The sequence below is a fragment of the Equus przewalskii genome, chromosome 18, assembly GCF_037783145.1.
Source record: "Equus przewalskii isolate Varuska chromosome 18, EquPr2, whole genome shotgun sequence".
Classification (NCBI taxonomy): domain Eukaryota; kingdom Metazoa; phylum Chordata; class Mammalia; order Perissodactyla; family Equidae; genus Equus; species Equus przewalskii.
The window spans coordinates 36,491,629-36,506,453 of NC_091848.1; the positions used below are offsets into that span (position 1 = coordinate 36,491,629).

General features: G+C 44.9%; 1 protein-coding gene across 2 annotated transcripts in view; it reads left to right on the forward strand.

Moving 5' to 3' along the window:
- Positions 1–10,608, forward strand: part of MUC13 (mucin 13, cell surface associated) — a 30,300-nt gene extending 19,692 nt beyond the window's left edge. The window contains exons 7-12 of one of the 2 annotated variants that reach the window (XR_011529440.1): positions 2,110–2,235; positions 2,576–2,705; positions 3,360–3,397; positions 5,266–5,350; positions 7,453–8,196; positions 9,326–10,608. Coding sequence is in view for 1 of the 2 variants with exons in the window: in XM_070583713.1 (XP_070439814.1) it covers positions 2,110–2,235; positions 2,576–2,705; positions 3,360–3,397; positions 5,266–5,350; positions 7,453–7,664; positions 9,326–9,333 (599 nt within the window). In the remaining variant the exon portion in view is untranslated. The remainder of the gene's footprint in view (positions 1–2,109; positions 2,236–2,575; positions 2,706–3,359; positions 3,398–5,265; positions 5,351–7,452; positions 8,197–9,325) is intronic. The other variant, XM_070583713.1, reaches the window with a different exon arrangement.
- Positions 10,609–14,825: the final 4,217 nt, after the last annotated feature.

A 14,825-nucleotide genomic window follows, 5' to 3' on the forward strand; every position in this document is an offset into this window, starting at 1 on the left:
GGACTTCTAAATTTTTATTTGTCGATTATTTTGGGTTTTTTCGTGGCCAGCCTGAGCTCACTTGAACTCTAAACTTCCTCTGTCACATTTTAAATATCTGTCTTTGGTTATAGGACCTTCTTTCCATATTTTGTTTGTCTCTCTCATTTGAGAGCTTCCTGTGCAAACCATGCCAGTTTCTTAAATTACCTGACCCTCTCCTCCATTTTTTTACTTTATAGCTCATGGGGATCATTTGCAGCCGCACAGATAGAATTACGTTTTCAGAGCTTCTTACCTTCTTGAAGAACTATTTTCATCTTCCAGAGTCTTATGCCATGGAACTACATCTTTTCCTTGCTACATGTTGCAATATTTACTCTCTCAAAGTCAGGCTCCTCTTTCTGGTGATCACTTGGTCCTTGTCTTCCAAGAGACCCATGACTTGTGTCTGCCAATCAATTTCTCTTTGGGGTCAGAATTTGATCCTGAGTAGCAAGTCATGCAGTCAGAACTTCTACCCTTTGGAAGATGAAATTGTCAGCAAGGCAAGACAAGACCTTATCATACACTCTGCATTTGGCTAGATGAGACGTCTAGCCAGCAAGTGCGAGGGAGTTGAGGGTCCCCATCAGCGTTGGGACTGACCACTCAGAGCGGTCGCCAGCTGAAAATAACCAGTGCATTCTTCAAGGGAGAGTTGGAGTCCCCTGTGCAGTTGTCTCCTTTTGGCTCTCCTTAGTAATTGCCTTGGCTACAAGCCCTGCATATTTGAAATCATTTGGCCTCAGCTCTGAAAATTGAGTTTTTTAACAACTCCTCTCAACATCTCCCCACTCTGAGACTAAGCATGCTCTCTAAGATACATGAACAAATTACTAAATGATGCCAGTAGAGATGGCCAGCGAGCATGAACCACCCAGCACATGGAAATGAGGGCCTCAGAACTTTTAGAGGGAAACCCCTTTTCCTGCTCTCTGGCTTCTGCTGCAAAGACAGATTCTCTCTTCTGTGCCAAAGGGCCTAGAGTCTCTTTCCCTTTTAGTTGGAGGCATTTTCAAATGACAGGTGGTGAAAGAAGGTTGGTTACAGGTCTGGAATGTTTAGAAGAGAGGAACCACATGACCACTCTGCCTCCTCCTATTCTTTCCCCGAGTCTAGTCTCAGGTTCATCTCTTTATTCCTAATGCCTTCCAACCTGCTTCAAGGCTAGCATTCTTAAAAGATTGCGTTCTCATGTCGTGCTTCTGCTCAAAATCTGCCAGTGCATTCTCAGGCTTATAGGATAAAAGTCAGTGTCCTTGGCCTGGCCTTCAAAGTCTGTTCTACCCATGAATGAACAGAAGAATGGTTATTTGTTGAGGCTCCTGGAGTGGCACTTGCATTACATTAGTTCATTCAATTCTCACAACAATCACGTGAAACAAGAATTATTAGCCCCATTTTATAGACGGAGGGAATTTGGACCCATCAAAAATCAAATGTTTGAACAGAAAGCCCACAGCCAATAAATGGAAGACCCAAGAATTCTCCATTTTCTTCCAGCTTGCCACCCTGCATCCCCTGTACCCAAGTGCAGTTCCATCACTCCCGACAAGAGTGCTTCGCTTCCTTTTATACCTTGTTTACTGCACTTGGACAGACTTTGCCTGTCCTCTGACTGTTCACATCTGCCCTATTTTTCAAGACTTAGCCCAATTCCCAGCTCCTGCATGATGTTATCTTTAGCTCCTTGAGCCCCTGAATTCCCATTGTACTTAAAGTCTAGATTATGAGCTGCTTGATGAGACTCTCTATGGGTTCAAACAAGTAACTCTACAAAGATGGGCCCCAAAGTTATATAGATTCTGTGTTCCTTGTGGAACCCAGCACAGAGCTAGGAGCAAAAGAGTTACTTGAACTTGAACGTGATTGCACTGCCCTGGATTGAATTAATTTGAATTGAATAATATAAGAAAATAGTTATGGAAGAGAGGACTAGGGAGTTGGAATTCAGAATCCCAGATTTTCGTTTGTTAAATCCCAAAACTTCTTAAAAGACAATTATAACTACAATGCAATGGAGTGCTTTTGCAAGATACTTTATCCATATTATCTTGCTGAATGTATTGAATTATCCGTGCCTTTCAGGCCAAGAACGGTGTGATTACTATGGCTGTCAAAAGACGGATGCTCAAGATGACTGCAGCAGTGGTGTACTGTGCACATGCAAAGAGGGGCTGACCAGACCTAACCTGCAGGTCCCTTTCTGTCTTGGTAAGTGTTCCACCTGCTTCTAAATGTTCTTCAACTCCTAGCCTCTTTCCTTTTGTATTTGCGAAGTACAAACTTTAATGCTCAAGTTTCCATGAGCATTTCAGAGTCTGAGGGATGTGAATTTTGGCTTTAGAAACATGTGGACCTGATTGGAGCCTTGGCTAAGAGCTGGTGACGCAGCACCTGTGCAGGTTCCCAGGGGGCATGACATGTGCAGAGCCAATGAACACCTCATTTCACTTAGGAAAAGCAATGTGAAAAAATTTTATTCTGTGACATATCACTTTGGGGTTGAAGAGGTTGTTCCTGAAAATTACTCAGAAATCACTCTGTTTTGAAGCTTCTGGTGCACAGTGTCCTGATACCTGCAACGCAGAGCACAAGAGGCAATGCTTTGTGAAGAGTGATGGGAGCACTGGCTGTGACTGCCTGCCGGGCTACAAGCAAGATGGTCAAGGGACCTGTCAAGAGTAAGAGAAATCACTCCTTTTTTATCTTGTCACAGCTGGAGCTAGGCAAAAAGGATAGAGCTTGCAATGCATATATGGGTTTAGGGTCAGGAAATTGGTACATTGGCATAAGTAGGTAGGTACAGAGCATCATCATCATCAATAGCTCTTGAAAATTCTCTGTGTGCTAGGAGCCACGCTAGGTAATATGTCTCACACAACAACACTCTCAGGAATGTATCAGTTCTCCATTTTCAGGTGAGGAAACTGAAGCTCAGAGAATATAATAAATAACATGCTCCAGCCCACGGGGCAGCAAGTAAGTGGCAGAGCCATGTGGCCTCATAGGCCGAGGGGGTCCCACCATATTCCATGCCTCTGGCGTTCAGCTTCTCCTGAACTGCTTTATCTTCCTGGAGCTCAGAGGATGGAATATCCAGTCGGTAGCAAATGAGACCACATAGGATTGTGTACCTCCTTCAACCTTCCAGAGCTCCATGGAGGGTGCTCATCTGGAAGAATGGGAGTGTAAGGAAGAAAAGAGAAAGGGGAGAAGGAGAAAGGAGTGGAGGGGGGAGGAGAGGGAAAGGAAGATGGGAAGGAAGACATAGAGGTGGGGTGGGAACTCCCACAGACACGCTTTACCATGGTTGCCTATTACTTGTTGTATTTTAGGTGTGCATTTGGCTTCAGCGGAGTCAACTGTGAAGACAGTGAGTATGAAAGTCTTGCTTTGTTTGGTTTTTTTTTTTTTTTTTGAGAAAGATTAGCCCTGAGGTAACTACTGCCAGTCCTCCTCTTTTTTGCTGAGGAAGACTGGCCCTGAGCTAACATCGTGCCCATCTTTCTCTACTTTATATGTGGGATGCCTACCACAGCATGGCTTTTGCTAAGCAGTGCCATGTCCGCACCCAGGATCTGAACCGGTGAACTCCGGGCCGCCGAGAAGCGGAACATGAGAACTTAACCGCTGCACCACTGGGCCGGCCCCCAAAGTCTTGCTTTGTTATTAAGCATCTGAGAAACAAAGATTGACCACATTCAAAATTCTGATCAGTCCCCCAAAGTCCCCAGTTCCCTTCATAAAGAGACAAAATCTGTCTCCCGTATGTCTCCTGGGTCACACCATCCCATGCCCGCCCTAGGTCACCAGAGGCAGCACCTCTCCTATAGGAGATAACAGAACTCAGCCCAAGAGGTGGGCTGGTACCTCTGGACTTGTCTCAGGTCAGCAAAGGGCATCCTAACATTATATTAATTTCCTATCTTAGCTTAAATACGCATTTTCTGCCATTAGAAAGGATAAAAGAATAGTATATTCCAAAAAGGTTAGTGGTTGTTGGAGGGCAGAACTCGAAACCAGGTACTGAAATACTCAAATATTTTTATTTCTGAGCTATTTACTAGTTTAGGATGTCTTGCTTCATTCTCTCCTATGCCCCACCTCCACCAGATTGGACAATACTACATTATATTTTAAACTACTTTATATTTTAATTTTACATAATGAACTAAAGAGCAGTGATCCAAGATGAAGGAAATATGACTTCCATCTTCAACGCCTCCCAGCCAGCCACGAAGTTAGTGATGAGAAATGCTCTTAATTTCTACTGTACTTTGTTGCAAGGCTGGATCTGCTAAAGCCATTTCTTTCTTCTGGGCTTTCAGTGTTCACATCTATAAAATTAGAGGTTTGGACTGGATGACCTTTGAGGTCTTTTCCAGACTTAATGGTCTGTGGCTCCAAGAATCCAGGTTGGAGTTGACATATATGGCAGTTATGTAGCAGAAGGAGACAAAGGGGTCTAGAGCAGCAATGTCCAGTAGAAGTATAATGTGAGCTTCATATTTAATTTCAAATTTTAAAAATTCTAAGTAAATTTGTGAAAGTAAGGACAAATAGGTGAAATTGATTTTAATAACATTTTATTTCACTCATCAGCAATATTATCATTTCAACATGTAATCAATATAAGAAATATTAATGAGATATTTTACATTTTTTTTTCATCCTTTGTGTTTGAAATCTGCTGTGGATGTTACACTCACGGGCCATCTCATAGCCACATTTCAAGCGCTCAATAGACAGGCCAGATTTTGAGGAGGAGAGTGAGTGGCAATGAACCTCCAGACTCTTCCCTCATCAATTCTATCAAACCATTACCTGGCTCTTCTATTACTGACAAATTTAACTCCAACCTAGTTTCCCCAGCTTATCAGCAAGGTCAAGTAGGGTGGGTAGGCAAAGGCAGCAGAGGTAAGGAGGGCATATGGACCTCGGTTTTGGTCCCATCCCCCATGAAGCCCAGGAAGGCCCTACCACCATGGCCTTCTTTGTGTTTATGGTCTTTTATCTGGCAAGTCTGTCTCTTCTGATTGAGTTCTGAAGACAGAGTTGGTGTTGTGGGAGGAGAGGGTTAATGGAGGTTAGCCACCCACCCACCCTGGTCCTGGAGGGGTTGGAGACTAGAGCCTGATGGTCCTCACAGCCAGGAGCCCCTGGGAACACACGTGCCTATGCAGTAGACAGTAGGGAACTGCTTGTAGGAGGCTGTTCCTACTCTCCTCTTTTCTCTTTCAGACTTTAAGCTGATCCTCACCATCGTGGGCGTTATTGCTGGCATCCTCATTCTCAGCATGGCGATCACATTGATCATCTCAGCGAGGTAGGGAATGGAAGCGTCCCTTTCCAAGGGCATAGCACCACTGGCATTACACTCTGGTTCCCAAACACACCTGGCCTTTCCCAGGCAAGGGAAGGGAAATACGCGAGCCCTCTCTAATACCATTGACGTTTTTTTTCTTACCTTAATTTTCTTCTGATTATATAAGCTGTACATGAACATGGAAGAAAATAGAGAAATGTGTAGAGGAGCAGAATAAAAATTCACCCACAAAACTCCGCACCCTGACACAAGGAACATTTTGGCATATATCCTTCCAGGGTTTTTTCTATCTTTTTAAATGATATTATATACATAATTTGTATCCTTCGTGTTTTTAAAAAATTTCGTTGACGTTTATTTTTGCTTAACACTATAACGTGACATAGCAACCATTTCCTGATGTCATGAGAAACTCTTTGTTAACAGTATTTAACTCCATTGATGTTGTCGAATATAATTTTCATCAGGTCACTCCCCTGCCCAGGACCTTGCTGCAAATGGTCCAAATTAGCCTCAACTGAACCCCCTGGGTTTTAAAAAAGTAGGAACTGTTACGTCTGCACGGCTGTTTCTCAGCTTTGCGCCTGAGGTGTTCTGCCTAGGAACTTAAGTAAGGTCCATTCATTTATTCAACACAAATGTAGATATGCCAAAGTTCCCTCCACTAACAGAGAAAGAGAGCACTGCTATCTCTGTTCCAGTCTAAATGAGCCAAGTGGGGACCCACTTTGATGAAAACAAGCTACTTTTTTATAACATTTAGCTCATGTCTTATATTTTGGCACAATAGGTGTTTTTGCACCATAATGTGAGAAGATAAATAGATTTTAGCTTCCTAAAATATGTCGTTTCTTCTTTTATTGTATTTTGATATTAACTCTTCCCCAAAGACTTAGTTATAAGGACTCAAAGCTGGGCAAGGGGAATGTGTCTTTCCCTTTTCCAGACAAAGGGCCAGAACATTGCATTCTGGAGCAAGCTCGTCTCCTCCTTTCTCGGGAGGACTGGCTGACTGTCCTGGGTCTCCAGCGTGCAGGGGCTGCTGTAAAACCTCGTGACCCTGTGACAGCCGGACTCTCAGTTCCTCCTTCCTGCTTGCTGCAGAGGAAGGTTTGCTCCCAGCTCAGCCTCAGATTCATGATTCCTGGGAACACACCAAGAACGATAACGTCTTGCCCATTTTAAAGGGAAGGAAGCCTCTCCTCTGTCACCTTAGACAGGAGTGTTGTCAAAGGGCAGGACCCTTTTGTGGGCTTGGCTGGCCATCAGGGTCATAGGGTGAGTGGGTCTTCCTTTACGACATCCCATTGTGACTGAGGCACAGGTGACTGTCACCCTGAGAGGGCCTTGTGGGCGTCACAGATGCAGCAGGCCCTACGCCCCACTCCAACAGTCTAGGGCACTGCAGGGACAGGACGATGGCCTGTGGGCTGGAAGGAAGGAAGGGTCACCATCAGAGTTAATCGGGGGCAGATACCCCCCTGACCCTACTTCCACTTGACTTTGAATGCGTACACCTGAGATCCTCGAGGGCCTGCGGCAGAACCGGGAACATTCTATTCTCCTTTGAAGACATCTATTCCTGGAACTCAGTTTATTCACTGAGGTGCTTCTATAGATGTTGACTTTGCCTGAATGAAAAATTACATCACTAATCATCTTTTCTCTTTGATTTCTATTATTTCCGTAAATCCTTCAAAAGCACCCTTAAGAATACTCACATTATTAGCAGAATTTGCATGAGACCATGGAACTACATGGTGATATTGGACCAATGTTAACTTTCTGGTTTTGATGGTTACATGGAGCTTTTGGGGAGACTGTCCTTAAACTGAGAGAATGCACACTGAATGAAGTAATGAAGAATTGTGGGTAATGGGGCATCCGATCAGCAACTTACTCTTAAATGGTTCGGAAATGTTAACAGTTGGGGAATCTGGGTGATGGATGTATGGGAGCTCTGTGTAACTTTTTTTTTTGGTAACTTACGTGTAAATTTGAAATTATTTCAAAACTTTAAAACGTTTTTTAAAAAGAATACTAACATCCGTATCAAGGAACTTTCCGCTCCTGTCAGATCCTAATTCCTTTACTGATTACAGATCAAGGAACAAACAGAAGAATATTGAAGAACAGAACTTGATTGACAATGAGTTTCAAAATCTGAGACTGCAGCAGACGACAGGCTTCAGCAATCCAGGAGCAGACAGGAGCCTCTTCCCGAAAGTCAGGACGAACATCTCCAGAGACGACCAGCTGCAGAACCCTTATGCCAACCAGAGAGGCTCACACAACCCTTATACAAACCGGAGAGGTGCGCCCCGCCCTGACTATTAGGGGAGTCAGTGAGCTTTGTGATGGGCCTTTCTGAGTGGAATGCCCCAGGGCAGAGTAGGGACCTGGCTATTGTATCTTCACCAACCGGGGCTGCCCCCAAAGGCTTTTTTGTTTTCTTTTTTTAAATCAAAAGAGAAAGATCAGAGGAAGCTCCCTGCTATGGTAAATAGCCACCACTTGGGCCCTAACACTGACCATCTCGCTGACTTTAGACACGTCACTTAATTTCTCTGGCCTTCTATTTCTTCAGCTGTAAGAAGAGCAGCTTAATTTAAATGCCCTTACGGTCCCTTTAAATTACAAGTGTCTGTGGACATGACTCCAGTGGTTATGATGACGATTCCCAGGCTGTTTAAGGGCCTAGGATCTAGTCAGGCCTGGGAAGGACTGTTGCATGACAACGTGGTTCTGTGGGGTCCTCTCCAGCCAGCCCATGGAAAGGCAGGTCTCTCCTTTCCTCCCTGCAGACTTCGAGGCACCCTGATCAATTTCTAAAGAGATAAGGCAAGGTAGGCTGGTAGTATTTTATCTCCCTGGGGGCGACTTTCAAGGAGAATAGCCTGTGCTCTTTAGATGTGTATTGATAATCGTAGCCGGCATTGCTTAGTGTGATCCGAATGAAACGCTGGAGGGAGAAAGCCTGTCAGAGGAGACTCTTGCAGGGAAGAGAAACAAGGGACTGAGATGGAAGGAAGGAGAGACGACGAAGGCAGAGGAGAAAGGGGCCAGAGAAGAGAGGGAAAAGAAGGGGGCAAGGAGAGAAATGATTTAAAAAAAAAAGGAAGACTAGGCAGAAAGGGAAAGAAGGTAATGGGCAGGAGTATGCAGAAGAGTAGAAAACTGAAGAGGATGGAAGAGGAGGAGGACACAGGCGGGTGGGGAGGGGCTGAGGAGGGAGGCATGGGCTCCACGCTCTGCACTCTGCGTGCATGTCTCACTTCTGCAGACGGCCCAGGGAGCACGCCGCCCTTTGAGGATCTTAATGCACTTTGAACATTCTGGGAAAACCCGACTTATTTTTATTTTGAAATTCCATGGCTTATTTTGCACATAAAGTTTCCTCCAGTCATGGAAGTCTAAATGTTTAATGTGTGTACAAAGAGATGACTTGCACAGAATGCATCATATTGCTTAGACACAGGGTCTAGCAGCAATAGCCAAAAATGGACACCCTGTGGGAACGCCTGTTGGCATCATCTAATCTTAACCAGCAAACTCGTTAAAAACTTCCTTTCTTCCTTGTCAGTGGAGCCCTTACTTCAAGTGTAACCTTTAAAGAGAGCCCTGTAGTGGTACAATAAGCATGAGATTTAGAGTCAGACAGACCTAGGTTCAAAGCCATGCCCTTCCTGTTACTAGCTGTGTGATCTTAGACAAGTTACTTGACTTCTCTGGGCTTGTTTTCTCATCTACGAAACGGACAAAATGAATCCTACCTTGTAAGACAAAAATCAAATAAGCTAATATATATAAAGAACTTAGCACAATGACAGATTCTGATTTGCATAATAGTATTCAAATAATGTTAATTAAAATAATGTTAATAATTTATGAATCTAAATTTTCGTATATGTCTCTGTTGGAATGCTTCTTTTCTGAGAGTTTTTTTCCCCTCTCTCTTTCTCTCCTTTTGTCTAGAATGGTAGAAATCTTGAACCATCCATGGCCCTCAACCCAATGTAAGCTTTTATTTTGAGTGTTTAAAAGACTGATGGAGAAGTGAGCAGCCATAAAGAACTGGACTTTGGTATGTTTCTTCCACCCAACGTCTAGCCTCTCTGAATGGACTCGTGGCCGTTTGCTATGAATACAGCCTGTTTGCTAACTAAGTACCTGTGAAATTGAATGCACGTAGATGCTATTAGCACTTGCAAGATAGTTGATTTTCTCCAATCAGTACAATGTTTAGGTTTTTTTTTCCTTTCGGGGCAACAACAACCATTTCCAAGCCAGAGGAAAGCACCCCGACGTTGTTCACTGCTGGGAGAACGTTGCTCTTGAATTGATAGCCTGCAGATAAATGACCCAATTCTGGGAGACTCCTACCCTCAGCTGTGGAGGTCCCAGAGGACGGGAGGAGACACTGTCCTTTAAGGTTCTCAAAGTTCATCCTCTGACAAGTTAAAATAGCTGTGCTGCTTCTCTCCCTCAATGTGGGGATTTCATTACTTTGGAACCGCCAGACAGCTTGTGACCTGGCCTCACACCAAGAGGACAGAAAAGACACTTCTCTCAGCTTTTTGGGAGGAGTGACCGGGAGGCTAGGACATTTTTGACGTTTATTAGAAGGCCTGGACCAGAAATGTCCGCTGTGGGCTGCATTCTAGAGTTTTTGAAATGCCAGTAGGTGGGAGAGGCAGGGAGAAAAAATGTGACCAGGAGTAGGAGGAAGAGAGGCAGGAGGGAGCTGTGCTGGGAGGATGAGTCAGGGAGGAGGTACCCAGGATGCACCTTCGTCCTCACAGTGTCCTCCTCAATGAGCAAATGGGCGCTTCCTCCATTCATGCCTTACCCAAGACTCAGAGCCTAGGAAAAGGCCAGAAGACAAAAACGCCAGGAGCAACAGCTTGAAGTCACTTTGAAATTGCAGACATTCTGTCTGGCTGCTGGTGAGAGAGGAGGCTTGTGCTCTGGATCCAGATGTCAGCCTTGTGATGCAGATTCCAGAGGTATTTCCCACCCCCCCCACCCCCCACCCCCCCAGGCCTCTGCCTTGGCTGGTGACAGAAGCTTAGCTGTGGCCACCAACACACACACAGCCAAGAATGGGAGCAGCCACATCCAGCACAGGCTTTCTTTCCTGTTAACAGTGTCCTTGTTTATGTCTCATGTCTGGTCCCCTTGCAAGTTATTTTTATTTGTTATTATTATTTGCTCTTGACTGTTAACTGTGAAAGGTAACAAATAAAGTATCGTTGGTAGATGGTGTCCTTCCTTGCGTTCGGGGTTTTGGTGATGCATGGAGCAGTAAGTCTCACTTTCAACAGCAGCCATGTCACAAGGCAAATTGGATAGATTGACATCCGCTATCCCCATTAGGGGCTGTTGGATTACCCAAGGTAATTTTTTAGCAGAGAGTAGATATTTTTGGCTGCTTCTTCATGCACATCCCATTCCGCACCCATTATGAAGCAGCCAATTATTTTGGGTGGGACTGATCTGATCCCCAGCTCCCAGGAGTGGGCCTTGGTTGGCCCAAGCAATCAATAGGATCACAACCCTTCCTTGCCACAAAGATTGACCTAAGAGTGAGCAGGTGGCATAAGTGGATGCAATTAGAATAAAGCCCAGATTTTGGTAGGAGGCTCTGGAAGAGAAACTCTGTTCTGGAGAGTGGGCCTCTGTTCTTGAGGATGGGAGGCCTCAAACTGCTTCAGTTTTGCTGAGCTGACACGTAGAGGAGGGCAGAGCTGAGAGAACCACGGAAAAATGGAGCTGGAGCTCTGATCAGACTACAGCTGAAGCCGCTGAACTTTACTATTAGGCCAGTTTGAGTAGTTGTTTCTGTTTTTGCAACTGAAAGCATCCTCATTGATACTACTTGAGTTCTCAAGGCTAGGTGGTGAATGGGACAAAAGAAGCTCCCTTGTACGAGCCCACAGTAAAGACATTACCATCAACGAAAGAGTGAACCGCTGCAGACAAAACAACACTGTGTAACTTGTCACTGCAGACTTGATTTCTTACCTACATGCTATCTCCTTTACATTTTAAGAAGATTCGAGATTCAGTGTTAGATTTAGGCTATTTGAACCTCTTTTCTAAAGAGTCCCACCTCCCTTGTGCCCCTCTGCACTAGAGCACGCCCACTTCCATTGCTTCTCAAAGGTCCCGGGCCATACAAACTCTGAAAGTCTTCAGAGACTTTCATCGCAGTTGTTTGAAAAAAAATAATGCTCTAGGGGCTGCCCTGACAGCATAATGGTTAAGTGTGCGTGCTCCACTTTGGTGGCGTAGGGTTCGCAGGTTTGGTTCCTGGGCACAGACCTACACACTGCTCGTCAGGCCACGCTGTGGCAGCGTCCCACATATAAAAAATAGAGGAAGATGGGCACAGATGTTAGCTCACGGCCAATCTTCCTCTCACAAAAAAATACAAATAAAACAAAAATGATGCTCTAAATATGTACCTGTGTAATGTTTATGAAAATGGCTTTTGTGTTCAAAGGTGCTTTTGATTCCTATACTATGCAGCCTGTGAATTCGGTTGTTTCTGCCCTCTGGGACCTTTGCAAAGTTTTCTCACGGATCATCCCGTGAGCTCGGAGGGCTGTCAGAATGATCTTCCTAAGATATGAGTCTGATCATGATCCTTCCTTGCTTAAGGCTTTCAAGGCTTCACCCCTGAGAGAATAAAGCTCCTGGAATCAAGCCAGGCTCCTTGTGGCTCATCACTCCTTGTCATCTGGTCGCGGCCACCAATTGCTCCTGCTTAGCCTCGTGCTCCCCTCCCTCCCACAGTGCACTAATCCTCTGGCCCCACCGGCTGCTCCCTGAACACACCACTTCTTCACACCTCCATCTCTTTGCTCTTGCTCTTCCCTCGACTTGGAACGCCCCTTTCCTTCAGCTGCCAGATAAACACCTCCATCTGTCTACATGAGCTACACCATCATCTGCCCTGACCAGCTGTCCTAACCCTCCGCTCCTCCCTGCAGGACTCTTCAGTACAAGCATCACCTCCGTCACGTCCTGACTCAGTCCTGTAAGCAGTTCCCCCAGAGAAGAGGTTGTGCACGGGGAGTCTTTGTTTCCTTCTCAGCACAATGCCTGGCAGAGGATAAGTATTAAATAATCATGTATAAAATGGAGTCTGAAATGGGACTCTTCAGCTCGACCTTGAAGAGTATGTCCATTATCTTGATGGTGGTGATGGTTTCATGGGTATATCGAAACGTGCCCAGTTGTACACTTCACATATGTACGGCTTATTGCATTTGAGTTATACCTTAATAAAGCTCTTTTATTTTTAAGGGGGGTGCTCTCATGCAGGGGCCTCTCGGACCTTGAGGGAGGCATCCTCTGGTCATGGCCCTAAGACAGGACAGGAACAGAGATGCATCATTCTGCTGCACCTCTACATTAGACTGAAGGTCTCTGGGGTCAGCACTGGGCGAACCAGCTGAGGATGGGTGGCTGCCCTGCCAGCAGCAGGACTCAGTTGCACATCGGAGTCACTGATGAGAGTTAAAAATCACTGATGCCTGGGTCCCATCCCAGAGCGCTTCATTGGTCTAGGGCAGGCCTGAGCATCCAGATTGTGTAAGCTCCTCGGGTGATTTGAATGAACATCGGAGTCTGAGAACCCCTGCTTTAGCTCAGCGGCTTGGCTCCTCATCATCAAGCCCCAGATCACATCATTTCCCATTCCTTCCCCCGAGAGTCTAGAAACCAGGAGTCCATTATGCACAAGAAGCTTCAGTGGGCTCTGAGCCTCTTTTGGAGAAGGAGGTCAGGCGCACAGATGGCATCAACACCAAACAGCCTGAGACTTAAATCTTTTGGGCAGTTTTGCCCCTAAACCATCATGGCTCTCTTAGCCCCCTCCTAACCGCTGGGCAAATTTCATGGCCAGTAGATGGCGCTGTCTCCTATGACTTCCAGACAAACCAACTTCCGGTGGTGGAGCGCTTTTAAAAGGCTTGCTTGAAGTCGTTAACTTTTAACACACCAATTCTAAATAATTTCCTCGACTTTTTCTTGGTCTCTTCAACGCTCGCTCTGGTGGCAGGGAAACATGAATGTTACTCAGCTCCCTCCTGTTGCAATATTTGCATCATTTTTACTGGATCATTAGAGATCATACGTTGTTCCCTTTATTGGTCCTGTAATACCTTAAGTTTTGAAGTAATGTTAGTGTCATATTGATGGTGCAAACAATTAGGTACAATTGTTCAGGTAATCAACGTTTTATTTCCTGGTGACTTTCCAAAATTAGTAGGGAGATAAATCCATTTTCACTGAAAAATTCTTCAGTTAAGATAAAATACAAAATGTCACCAGTGAGAGGTGTCTGTCTTTCATCAGCTTTTATGAGGTGAGCAAGGTCTGGCTGGGTTTTTTGGAGAATGAGGTTGGGGAGAGGCCTGGGGTGCGGTATGGGGGTCTTCTCTCAACCTCTAGGCTGTGAAATGTGGGTTCCTTTATTCAAAGACAGAAGCTTGGGGCAAACCATCAAAGGCTCCATAATTCCCACAGGCCTGGTTTTCTGAGCCCACAATCATGACATATGATCCAATAAAAGAATCCTCTCCTGCTTCTAAACAAAAGAGCCAGTTAGAAAAACAACAATAATAACAGTTAACATACTATGGAGTACTTAACAAATGTCAGGCACAATTCCTAGTGCTTTACGTATATTAACCCCTTTAATTCTCATGATAATTATGAAGTAGGGACTATTACCCTTGTTCAATAGTTGGGGAAATAGAGGAAAGAAACTTGCCTAAAGTCACATGGGTAGTAACTGGCACAGCCCAGATTTGAACCCAGGCAGTCCAACTCCAGAGCTTACCTCTCTGTCATTTAATGACAAAATATTCATATATGTACACTATTTCAACCGTCAGTAGGAACAATGAGTCATATATTTGAAACTGAGGGGCCAGCCCCATGGCCAAGTGGTTAAGTTCATGTGCTCCCTTGTGGCGGCCCAGGGTTTCACGGGTTCGAATCCTGGGCGCGGACATGACACCACTGATCAGGCCATGCTGAGGTGGAGTCCCACATGCCACAACTAAAAGGACCCACAACTGAAAATACACAACTATGTACCTGGGGGCTTTGGGGAGAAAAAGGAAAAATAAAATCTTTAAAAGAAAAAAAGAAACTGAGTGTCTCATATTTATTAGGCATGGTTGCCAGATACAAATAGAGCTTCCTGCAGCTTATAGGTTAATGCTAAAAATGAAAATTTGTGTCCTTATGCAGTTGTCTAAACTTCAGAAAGTATTCTTTCCATTAAAGTGATTCATCTAAAATCATCTGCAAAATGCCCACTGCCTATCACTCATTACCCAGGTATGGCTTCCCTCTTTGGGGGGCCGTCTGACTTCTCTCTCTCTAATGCAAATGCTCTCCGTTCTCTGACCAGCTGTGGTATCCTGCCCTTATGTGGTGATGGAGGAATCTTTGAAGC